Here is a 12,429-nt window from a genome sequence, read left to right on the forward strand (position 1 = left end):
ATATGGAGGAGATGAAACCAAAATAGAACTTTTTGGTAAAAACTCAACTCGTCGTGTTTGGAGGAGAAAGAATGCAGAGTTGCATCCAAAGAACACCATACCTACTGTGAAGCATGGGGGTGGAAACATCATGCTTTGGGGCTGTTTTTCTGCAAAGGGACCAGGACGACTGATCCGTGTAAAGGAAAGAATGAATGGGGCCATGTATCGTGAGATTTTGAGTGAAAACCCTTCCATCAGCAAGGGCACTGAAGATGAAGCGTGGCTGGGTCTTTCAGCATGACAATGATCCCAAACACACCGCCAGGGCAACGAAGGAGTGGCTTCGTAAGAAGCATTTCAAGGTCCTGGAGTGGCCTAGCCAGTCTCCAGATCTCAACCCCATAGAAAATCTTTGGAGGGAGTTGAAAGTCCGTGTTGCCCAGCGACAGCCCCAAAACATCACTGCTTTAGAGGAGATCTGCATGGAGGAATGGGCCAAAATACCAGCAACAGTGTGTGAAAACCTTGTGAAGACTTACAGAAAACATTTGACCTCTGTCATTGCCAACAAAGGGTATATAACAAAGTATTGAGATGAACTTTTGTTATTGACCAAATACTTATTTTCCACAATAATTTGAAAATACATTTTTTTTAAATCCTACAATGTGATTTCCTGGATTTTGTTTTCTCATTTTGTCTCTCATAGTTGAGGTCTACCTATGATAAAAATTACAGGCCTCTCTCATCTTTTTAAATGGGAGAACTTGCACAATTGGTGGCTTACTTAATAATTTTTTTGCCCCACTGTACATGCATGCAGCCTCACGTCCTCACACACTGCACACGTGAACACACATATTCACAGCTGCTCACACACACAGAAACAACAACATCACACCCCCTCCTGCAAAACGATCCACTACTTTCCTTCTACTGAACTCCACAGGTTTTTACGTGTGAAGTCACAACACAAAGCAGGAACATAAGCAAAGTAGTGTAAAATGTGCAAAAGTCACATTTACTTCAGGAACGCACACTATTCCTTTACTTGGAGTCTTGTAGTCAGCTTCTACTTTTTAGGATTTCTTTGTTTTTTTATACCAAAAAGTCTACTCCTCTCCAAAATAAAAAATATAACACCCTTTTATTTAACATTATATACATTTAAATGAATGCCCTGTGCAGTGACATCAAATATAGCAAATAAAGTGTTATCAAAAACAAAGAAACCCGCCTAAAACAATCGTAATATGCCAGATAAAAGCATCAGCGCTTTCTCATATTGTGTACTTCTTCCAGAGCATATTATCAAAAGAATAAAAGGCTTGTCAAAAATGGTTAATATGTTACGATAAACTGTGAAATAGAATGCATATATATATATATATATATATATATATATATATATATATATTTGTCTATTCCAATAATATAATCTACACTATGACATCAAGTGAGACAGGTTTGAAAAAAGAGAAAAGCACAAATACCATGTATTGATTATTTTTAGGGCTCTTTAAAGTGCTCGACTCTAAGAGCATTGATGTTGAGACTCACTTTGTGGTGAGGGAGGTCAGCAGAAAACCTCTCCAGTCTAAAGTCTGAGGGCCCGTCCGGAAAAAAAAATCAATACACACTTGTGCTGGTCAGAAAATATCTTCCTTTGAGGTCAATTAAAGAAACCGCTTGACTTTAAAATAATAAACAGACTGCAGTCTTTTTTCTCATAGTAAATGTTATGTTTAAGTGTGTAAAGCAGGATTATTTAGTGTGACATAGTGTGCACTGACAACATGTTCCTGCTGCTTATGAGCTTGCACAACATCTCATAAATAAAGTGGAGAGGGCCAGAGGACCATCTTCAGCACATTTCATGGACTCACCCGACTCTGCAAATGCCATTCAATGTAAAACGATACACACAACTCATATCTCTGAGTGCGAGTAGTGACGCAAACATCTCTCACAATGACTCAGCCATCAATCAATGCAGTATAGGAGGAAATAAGCAAACACACATTCTTTTAGTGGTATATCCTTACTCTGGACACTGATTTAAAGTAAGAAATATGTGAATTGAAAAGCTAAAGACTGCAACTCCGATGATGCAACACTAATTCACTTGGTCACCAAACTAAACAGTTATTAATATGAGGCAGGAAATTACATATTGTACATTAAAGTATATGTGTTATATGATATTTAAATTGGTCCTTTCAATATGTGTGGATGTATTTTCCTTTAATTTTCTCAATCTAAAACTTGCAAATTCCCAAAGCTAAATGCATCATGTTTCTCTTAGGAGGAGGCTAACGAGTTAATATACTTATATTATAATAATAATAATGAGCTTATGTTCATCAGGTGGTGAGGACCCTCATGGTGCTCTTCATCTGCTTTAAGGAGAATTGGCAACTACGCTAATACTCTAGCTTGAAAAATATGACACATGCATAGTTAAATTTGGATTTATCTTCATGTTCCTCCAAAAACAAGATCATTTAGTAATAAAATATCTCTACAGGACATAAAGGACTCACGTGTAGTCCACTTAATGATGACGCACCAAATAGCACCTCCATGTTCTCAAGTGTAATAAATATGCAAAGTCGTTCACAGTCGAGTTAGTTCATCAGTTCCTCACTCTAGACTTAACCAAAACAAGAACATAGAAACACTACCTCAAACACTGCAATAAAGTACAGTTCCTGGACATCTTACAATACAATACTGAATAACATCTTTACATGAAACACTTACCTCTGTCTCTCTGCATGATGGCACTCCAGCTGACTCTCCTGATATCTCCTGCGACCTTCACCAAACTCATGCAAAACTGTAATCGGTAATCTGCAAAGAATCCACCAGCAATGATATTGAAATATTTATTACAGCTTATGAAACCACTGCTTCTATTGTAAAGCAGAGCATACAGAGCACATCCACTGCTGCTGGGCCAAAACGTCATTTGGCACTAAAACGAACTAACGAGGGAAATTAACTGAAAATCAGATAAAATAATGAATAAATGGTTCCACCTTTTAGACCCCGACACAACACCAGAGCGTCTGTCATAGCTAAGTAATAAATCTCTGTCGGTAATTTATTTGTTGGCAAACAAGTTTCACTGTTACAACAAATATTAGTTCATTCAATGTGGAAACCATTACAAAAAGGAATAAATAAGAAGCCAATAATAAACCCGATCTGTGCCGCTAAACGTACGTCCATTCTTCTTTTTATTTTGACAAATAAATAAATATATTTTCTCCCCGAGGAAGAAGAACGAAAACACTTCCAGTTTTTCTCACTCCAAAAGCTTTTTTCTTTAATAAGTAAACCATCCATATTTCTTTATTTTGTACACGTGCCTGGTGCTCATCAATTTGTATCTGTCTGAGTGTGTTCTGCACCATCTTTAGCTCTGCCATCATCTGATATCTAAAGTAAGAAAGGAAAAGAAAGAAACATAAACCCGAAACAAAGATGAATATGTCGCACGGTAATGCCTGCACAATAAGTGTTTTGTTATGATGTTATTTTGCTTCTATTTAGTCATTTCTAGCAGAGGGATAAAGAGGAAAACAAAAACAGACTGGTACCAGAAACCCAGAGAACAGAACCACTCCTAATCACTACATTTACAGAGACAAAGGTTTGCTCGGAACAAAAAAAAGCATACTATTGTGTGCAATGCTAGTTATCTGTACAATTACATAGAAATATCTCATAATTCTCTTATTAGTTTTTTTCTCCCTCCTGTTATTACAGTAAAATGAAAGAAAACAGCTATGCTTCAAAGCATACGATCAATAATTTCTTCGTAGTTATTGTTCAATTTTTTTTGTCTTTTTTTCATTGAAGGGACACTCCAGCAAACAAAATGTGCTGCAACTCACCAAAGAGGAAGAAAATCTTTCAAAAAGTCATTATGGATACAGAAGTATAATAAAATAGTCCTTTTTTAAATTCCCCGTTGATTCTGCTGCAGTTCAGACTGGATGTTCGGGGCTTTGCAGTCACGCTGTATCTCTAAACGTGTGAGTAAGTCTCTGCACACTGAGACAAAACACAAGGGGGGGGGGGGGGGGGCACAACATCAACAGATTCCCGCAAAGTTTAACTCCCACATCGAGCATTATTATCCTGTCTGGGGTCAGTCTTAGCAAGAGTTTGCTGCGAGGGGGCACAGAATAAAAGAAAGGCTACCACTGCCAACAACAGATGGAGGAGGGGCTGCGTAAGGAGGAGCGGGGGGACCTATAGGCTGGTGACGAGGTGCGAGGCCTCTGGTTGGGCCTCCTCTGGAGTCAGATCCTCTTTGTTGGGGGTCACGATGAAGCCGTCGCTGCTGCCCCTCCCCAGCTGGTAGTAGGAGCTCAGCTGGTGCAGGTGGTTCCTGGAGCCCAGGTTGGGCATGCTCTTGTAGTAAACGTCGTCCGAGCCGGCCTCTGGGCTTTTGGCATCCCCCCCATCAGCGGAGTCTGAGGACACGTGGGGCAGGCCGGGCAGCAGGGGCATGCTGGTGTACAGGGAGTCTCTCTGGGGGTTGTGGATGGGGGTGGAGCCCTCCTCCTCCGTGTGCTCGTTGGTGAGTAACGGGAAGAAGCTCTCGCTGTTCTCCTGCGGGATCCTCCGCCGGGACGATGAGGTGTTGGCGGAGGTGAAGGGGTGGTGGGGCAGTGGGAGGGGGGGTGGCACTGACTGGTGGAGGTGGTTGTTAAGTTGGTCAAGAGAGGGCGGGGGTCTCTGAGGGAGCAGTGGGGCGATGGACTCCTCTCGGATCAGTTCCAGACCCAGGCCCTCGTCGTGGTGTGGCCCGAAGGTGGAGTGGTCGTCCAGGCTCAGCACCACGTTCATCCCCATCCCCATCATCCCCCCCACCCCAAGACCCATGCCGTAGCCGCCATCCTTGCCCCCGTTGCTCACGTTGTTGACCAGTTTGTTCATGAGGTTGCGGTTGTGCTCGGCGGAGCGCTCGTGGTGGGCGTTGTTGAGATAGGAGGGGATGTAGTTGGAGGTGAGCTCTTTGAGGATCTTCTTCTCCAGGGTGGTCTCCTTGTGGTTGTACCCCCGCTCTAGGATCTGTACGCAGTCGCTCATGTACTCGGCGCTGGCGATGCTGTAGCTGTTGCCGTGGTTACCATTCAGTGGTAGAGTATCCATGACACTTGTATCCCGGGCATTGTTCAGGATTCCCTCTGTAACGACAAACACCCAATCAGCGCTTTTATTCTGAAAAACCTCCTCAACAAATCACAAATGCATAGTATGAACATTTAAAGGTATTTTCTGCAAATATAAACACTTACCTTGTTACAAAAATAACATTCTCTGCTACTTATTATTCATTTAACAGTAGCAGGGATGAAAACACTGACACATGACAACACAAAGCACAACAACACACTGAACACAAGCAAGCAAAGACAGGAATCTTAGCCATGCATTAACACTTAACAGCAACAGCAGTTTGAACCCATATTGTCCCATATGAGCATTTTAATACTGGTAATAAAAATAAAGTATTCATGTCTGCAGAACTATCCCTCTTTTTCGACATGAAAACATTTCAGAAGGAGGACTACTCTCTGTTGCGTGAACATGAATCATATTTTATCAGTTTGACCGAGTCTGTGCCATCAGCATCAAAGCAACACTTTGACGATGATTCGTCTGACAAGGCCATGCAGCTCGTTAAAAAAGTCAAGTCCAAAGTTTGACCTGCTGAAAATTTGACAAGACTCATTCATGAGACCTTCAGAAAGTGTATCAAAGTGAAATACAAATAATATAAAGTGCACGGACAAAGATTCAGAAAAATAATACAGATCAATTGATATGGATGTGCCTTATGAAATTTAGCCTGTGATTGAATTATCTATGGTGGACAGAAGCAAATAAGCCACAACATTTCCATCAGGAGAAACGTGCTTTATAAATCATTCACTAATTTGACGAAACATGCCAAAATGCATAAAACGTCAAAAATTGGTCTGCTCCCAGATATGTGCATCACTTTTTAGCGACCCCTAGTTTCCGTTGTGTTTTGAGTCTATTGCAACCTTTTGTTTATGCAGCACTTTTATTAAAACCTGCACATGTTTCGGCAAGTTGATAAAGAAGTTTTGCGTGTGTTTTGGCATATTTCTGTTTTCATATTTGCATGTTTTTCGAAGCTGCATCGTGTTTCTACTAATGGAAGTGTTGTAGGCGTCTGAACGTGTCGTGACGATTGTGTGCAGAGTGTGCTACAGATGCAAATAAGTCAAGCAGTGGTTTCAAGTAATATCTACAGGTCTGTTTTAACATACAATGGGAATGACATGTTGTGTTCTCATTGCCCCTTTGTCAGCACGGAGTGAAAATAAAAGTAAAGCCAAAGTGAATTACATTTGATAAGCAATGTTTAGTTTGACTCCCATACTTGTCTCTCTGTAGGGCTCTTTAAGGGACAGCATGAGGAAAGGAGAGAAGAAAAGAAAACACGATAAGCAAAACAGTGACAGGAGAGAAAAATGTGCACATACAATACGCTGATGACGCATCGTTTGATGTCACCATGCAAACATCTCTATTAACACATGTAGAACAAGTTTCTGCAGGATCCTCCGGGTAAAACGCGGCGAACATCAAATGCAGCAGTAAATCTTTTTCATGCATTTGCATTTTCATCCTTTCGGATATTTCTTTCACATCTATTGCAATGTAAGTGAATTATAGCCTGCTGTCAGGAACTCCCATGCAGGATTTGTATTGCATACATAAATTATTCCCTGATCAAAGCTCTCTTATCTCAGTTTTTACACTAGTTTCTCAGTTTTACACACTCGCAAAGTTACAGCGAGCTCATACTGACTGCAGAGAGCACACAGAGGAAACGTTTTATCACTACAGTAAAGCAGTTTCCTGTGTGCTGATATGAATATTTGTACAAGTGTTATAATCCACAATGAATAGCTAATCATGTGGAGATCAATTTTACCACATTTTTTATTACATGAAAGTGTTAAGTGGGCAAAAAAGTCAACTATGTATGCCTTAAAATGAGGAATAATAGCATACTTTTCCAATCTCTGCAATATGATTTTAAGTCTAAACATCAGATCCAACTACATTCATCACAAACAACCATGTTTGACAATCCGAAAGCGTAAAAAGAAAGGAAACAGACACAGAAGACATGGAGACAAGCTGACAACATTAGAGCACGGTTAAAATAAATGAGAGGGGATGTATCCGGCTCCCTGCAGGAAGACATTCTTCATCATCTTTTTTTTACTTTATCACAATGTCAGTGTGACTTTTGTAACTGAATTTTAAGCCAGAAGCCAGGACACATCCCCTGAAGAAAAGCCCAGAGCAGAACAAACCTGCGGATCTTTGAGACAAAGTTTGTTCAATGCTAACACACAACATCTAGAGCAGTGTTTTTTCTTTATATCAAAGCCCTGTAAAAACCCTCAAGGGGTGAACGCTGGCATTTCAGCTCAGTGAAGTCCATTACTTTTAACTCTGCAATCATATAGTTTCCCTCACAGCCTCACAGGTTCAGCAGGACCAGACATGAAAAAAAACACTGCCCCAGCACAATGTTAGAGAATGAAAAGAAGCTAGCACACCTTGTGTGTTGTACATGCCCAGAGGGTTGTTATAGACTGCCGATTCCCCAAGCAATGTGTTATAGGGATTGTTAGTGCCATGAGGACGGAGGAGTGCATTAGGAATAAGATGGTTAGCCATAGCCCCTACAGCAGCCAGAGACAGAGAGAGGTGCAGAGAGACAGAGAACATACAGATCAGCTGAGCAATGAACCGCCATTAACATCCAAATGATCACATGATCATTAATGCTACATGAGAGAGGCTAATGGGACACGTGGAAACAGTGTTAATCGTGTCATTAATGCCTGCCATTAGTGGAAAGCCTGTTTTCCTAATCCACATATAGGCAGCAAACTCGAACACGGAAACATGTAGTGTTCTATTTCTACACTCAAACAGGACACACACAATCAGCACCAGGACAATGTTGGCTAGTAATACAAAAATAAATCTACCTGAGCACAGGTTGCAATGTTTAGTAATGAGAACTAAGACACATTTGCCTTTCATGCAAAAATATCTCCAAAGAAAGTATTAGAGTGTGTTTTTGTCAACTCTTACGTAGCACAAAGGACAGACACAACCATCACCAGGAAATTGTTGGCTCTCTGACAACAGAGTAGTAAATAATGCATAAAAGAAACCTGAGCAGACTATGAAATTAGCTACGCTTACCAAGACCAATTTCAGTTTTTGTGTCTGTCTTCCATTTTATTATAGAATTATATAGCAGAAATATTTCCAAAGAAAGGGTTTGTTGGTCTGCTCTAACTTAGCATGCAGAAGGAACAGTATTATTTACAAGGCAAAGGAGATATTACTAAAAGTCAACTTTAGGATGGTGGTGTAAGAAGTACTCATATTTCTTACTCAAGTAAAAGTAGCAATACATTAATGTCAAAGTACTTCATAAATAAAACTACAAAAGGTAAAGCCGTTTTATGTAGAAAATGTGCCTAAAGTATAACAAATAAACTAATTATGCAGAAAAATGGCCGCCATTTTTGATTATAAATATGACATTTACTTTTTTGTACCTTAAAAAGTTTAATTTGAGGCATAATTTAAATCAAATTTGTGTATGCAACATCTTAGTCTGTAAATACATTGCAATTATACTGTTTGAAATACAAAGGTAAGTCTGCACACTGCCACTGTGTTGAAATATGTTCATGTTTTAAATATGTTGCAGTGAGCCTTCTTTAAAAAACCGATGTTTTCAATGAAGGGTTTGTTTGCTACATGGAGAACAAAACGTGATTGAGGACCTTCTTGAAAATAAGTCTCAAGGGGTTACTCCTTATAAAGAGAAGAAAAGGCACATCAAGACAGACATAGATACCTTGAGCAGTACAACGACAAGAGAAGAAAAGAAGAAATTTCAAAATAGAAACAGAGAGGCAGTCTTGGTCAACTGAATTTCTAGAGGTTCAATAATGGGTGAGGGTAATGTAAGTGGTAAATACACTGGACAGCGACTAAATAAAAGTTTGAAACAGGGACAGTGGAGAGTGACAGGAAAGTGGGGGTGGGATCCGGAAAGGACCACGGGTCGGGAATCGAACCCGGGTCGCCGGCGTACGGTGCAGGTGCCCCAGCCAGTTGCGCCACGGCCCTAAAATGTATTTGTGTCTGTGTAATAGTTATTCATTGTACAATTAGCATCTACGCTAAGCTGTAAAACAGGGTTATGCAGTGGTGAAAAGTAACACATTTCATTTAGATGATTTACTTTATGGCTGGAGAGAAACTCCCTCTGAAGGGAATTTAGGGATTCTAACATTTTCATGGACAAAAACTTATGGAACAGGGGAGGGAAACCTCAAAAAGTATAAAAGGGCCTCTTCAAGTAATATTATCAAAACAGGACTTTTATTTGCAACTTGTATTTTTACAACTAAGTGTTTACTTCATGATTACTTATTCCACCACCGGGGTTATATTATGATGTAAACCAAAACTCTTACATTTTGCTTTTAATATCTCCTAAAGCTAACATTAGCAATATATGCTAGCAAGCTAAAGTTGTGTTTTTAACATGAAAAACACCCTGTAGCCACCTCTAAATGAGAGGCCTACTCTCCTCTACTTTTAACTGAAATCAATAACCCACTTTTAAAATAATTGTGTTTTTAAAAATGCTTTCAAATTCGCTGTAAGCTACATGTGAGAGCAGAACGCTTGATAGTGTAACATTGGCTCTGTTAGCTTCAATCTCATGAAGACAAGGTGGAAATATTTCCTTCCATCCACAGAGCAGAGTTCATGTTAAGATTGTCTTGTCACAGAAATAACCTGTGTATAAAGTGTTGCCTGGCCTCATTCTCTATTAATGCCAAGCCTGTGCTCGATGACTCATCGGTTTTCTGCGCACACAGCCGGAGCCTGTGATGAGCTGCAGATTTAATCTGCAACATGAATGCTGCACATTCCCTGGTGTTTGTTTTCCTCTGCTGTTGACAAAAATAATTTATTTTCAAGGGTTTGAATACATTAAGCTGAATATCAAGTATGCTGAAAATATTTGCGGCTTTGCTTCCTGTTTACAAGATATACTTTCCCTCCTGTCAACATGTTGTGATGCCTTTATTATTAAAGTTGCAAATGCAAGAAGTAACATGCATGTGGAACCGAGAAAACAGCCTTTATCACTGACATCCTCTTTTATTTTATATGCTGAATATGTTTAACCAATACAGGGAGATGTTTTATTTTGATTCTCTATTCTAAGCAGTATTTTTTAGAAAAAACATCCTGTTCATTCGGGTTCCTCTTTCAGGATTAAATGATTATTTTATTTAACTTTCGTATAAATTAGGCGTAGTATTATTTGCCTGTGAACCAGCATGTTGTTTTGATTTTATAAGCACTTATGTGTTGTTGCTTCTTGTCTTAATTACAGTCTGTTTCACACACAGCAGCTCCTTTTAAATTCCGCCAGTGACAGATCTAACACTTATTGTTCTGATAAATTGGACCATTTGCAGAAAGCAATGAGTGTGGCAGCAATAATCTTCAATGCTGGGAGGAATTGAACATATCAGGATGATTTGATGAGTCCGCTCTTGAGAGGAACGTGGAGAATCAGAGGACAAATCAGCTAAATATATTCCCTCTTTAACGGGAGCAGCCATGGATAAGTGCTATTTTATCTGCATCTTATGATATTTAATTATTTTTAGCTCCGCCTTTTGCATTTATAGAAGTTGTTTTGCACTTTTTCCTCCAGACTTTCCAGCTCAGTGCAGCCCCCGTTGCTCGATAGAGGCTGTGTCTGGAGATGGTGCTAAGCTGAGTGCCTAATTATTGAGATCCTGACACTTCCTCCCCGTGTCGGGCATTAATCCATCATTGTAACTGTGCATTAGTGTCGACGCAGGCCGGCGCCCGGAGCGAGTTTAGTGTGGAAGAGGAGCAGCGAGAGGAGTGCTGGGATGGATGGCAGCCAGGGCGCTGTTTGCCTCTCCATGTCAGATGTATTCTGCAATCTATTTTTCTGTAAAAACCTGGGAGACTCCCTGGAAAACTCTATTCACTGCACCCTGTCAAATGCATTATGGGAAATACTTTTATTAACGTGCTTCTGAGAGGGGATTCCACTGAATTAATTTCCAGGTTTTTATTCTGCACCTGCTCTGAGAGGAAGCCTTGTTCCACTTCCAAAAAATTCCCTAAGCTCGAATACTCATAAACAATTTGATTACATTTACTTAATTGTTCAGATGTTATGAAATCCTTCCTGCAGTGTCCTTTAAATTACTCCAGGGTAAAAATGATTTGCTTCAAAATAAAAGCGGTTTTCTGCAGCAGCATGACAGCAAGTTCAATCTCTGCCTCATATTCACAATCTCTTTCAAAACCTGTCAACAAACGCACTCCCGGACAAAAGAAAGGAGATTTGATCTAAAGTTTTCGCTTTTTATTGAATAGGACCTGACTGTAACTGCAATTTTATAAAAATGGTGACGCTTTTGTGAAAAACTGTATTGTGCATTAGTCATAAAGTGTAAGAATTGGGAGTTATTTGTGTGGATATTTTCAGCGGGATCTGGTACCTCTATTGAGAGAAGCAGAGCTGTTGATGTCTCCGGTCATGAAGGAGGATTCTGACTGTTTTCTGACTGTGTCGTTCCACATCCGACGGATCCGGCTCTGCAGGAACAAAGAAAAACACGTCAAAACACGGCAGAAAGATTCAATCTGAACACAGGCAGTGAAAAGTCAAAGTGTGAACGTGTAGGAGAACTTCGTTTAAATGAAAGTCGACCAAATAAACAACATAGGCATATGTTAAGATATGAAAAACATATGATTTTAAAACCTGAGACACATGAGCTGAGGGGATAGCAGTAGGAAAGGTGAAGTCAATAATAAAGTTGATTTTTCTTTTCTTGAGTATGAAAAAAATAAAGTCCTTAACATTAAAGCATGTAAGTAAGCCACAGATAGACTTTTGTTATGTCTAGGTTTGGTAAAGAACAGCTGGTGCAACCCACTCCAGGTTTAAAAATACTGAGGACCTTTGAGATGTTCCATTCACACCTCCGACAGGTTTCAGCTTAATGAAGTCACTGCAACCATCATTAACTACATTTAGAGCAACTCCCATCACACCACTTCCAGGAAATCTTAATTTAAGAGCGACATTCAGACCATTTTTTATTCATGATAACTTCATGGTGTCATAAATGATGTGGAAAAACTCCCACACATGTTATGATCTGCCCATATATTTTATAACAGGAACATGGAGTGATGCTGGTGTATTAACATACTGTACATCATGTTGTCCCCAGCACTACTAACACTTCTTTATGTTTTTTGAATACAAACTCAAAT

At 39.8% G+C, this 12,429-nt stretch overlaps 1 protein-coding gene across 1 annotated transcript in view; it reads right to left on the bottom strand.

Moving 5' to 3' along the window:
* Positions 1-2,856: 2,856 nt before the first annotated feature.
* The window catches only part of LOC134876087 (adhesion G protein-coupled receptor L3-like), a 172,302-nt gene continuing 162,729 nt past the window's right edge, over positions 2,857-12,429 (bottom strand). Inside the window, 4 exon segments of the mRNA XM_063900934.1 lie at positions 2,857-5,186; positions 6,413-6,430; positions 7,608-7,733; positions 11,646-11,742. Of these exon segments, the coding sequence (XP_063757004.1) occupies positions 4,246-5,186; positions 6,413-6,430; positions 7,608-7,733; positions 11,646-11,742 (1,182 nt within the window). The 3' untranslated portion in view covers positions 2,857-4,245.

The sequence above is a fragment of the Eleginops maclovinus genome, chromosome 14, assembly GCF_036324505.1.
Source record: "Eleginops maclovinus isolate JMC-PN-2008 ecotype Puerto Natales chromosome 14, JC_Emac_rtc_rv5, whole genome shotgun sequence".
NCBI lineage: Eukaryota > Metazoa > Chordata > Actinopteri > Perciformes > Eleginopidae > Eleginops > Eleginops maclovinus.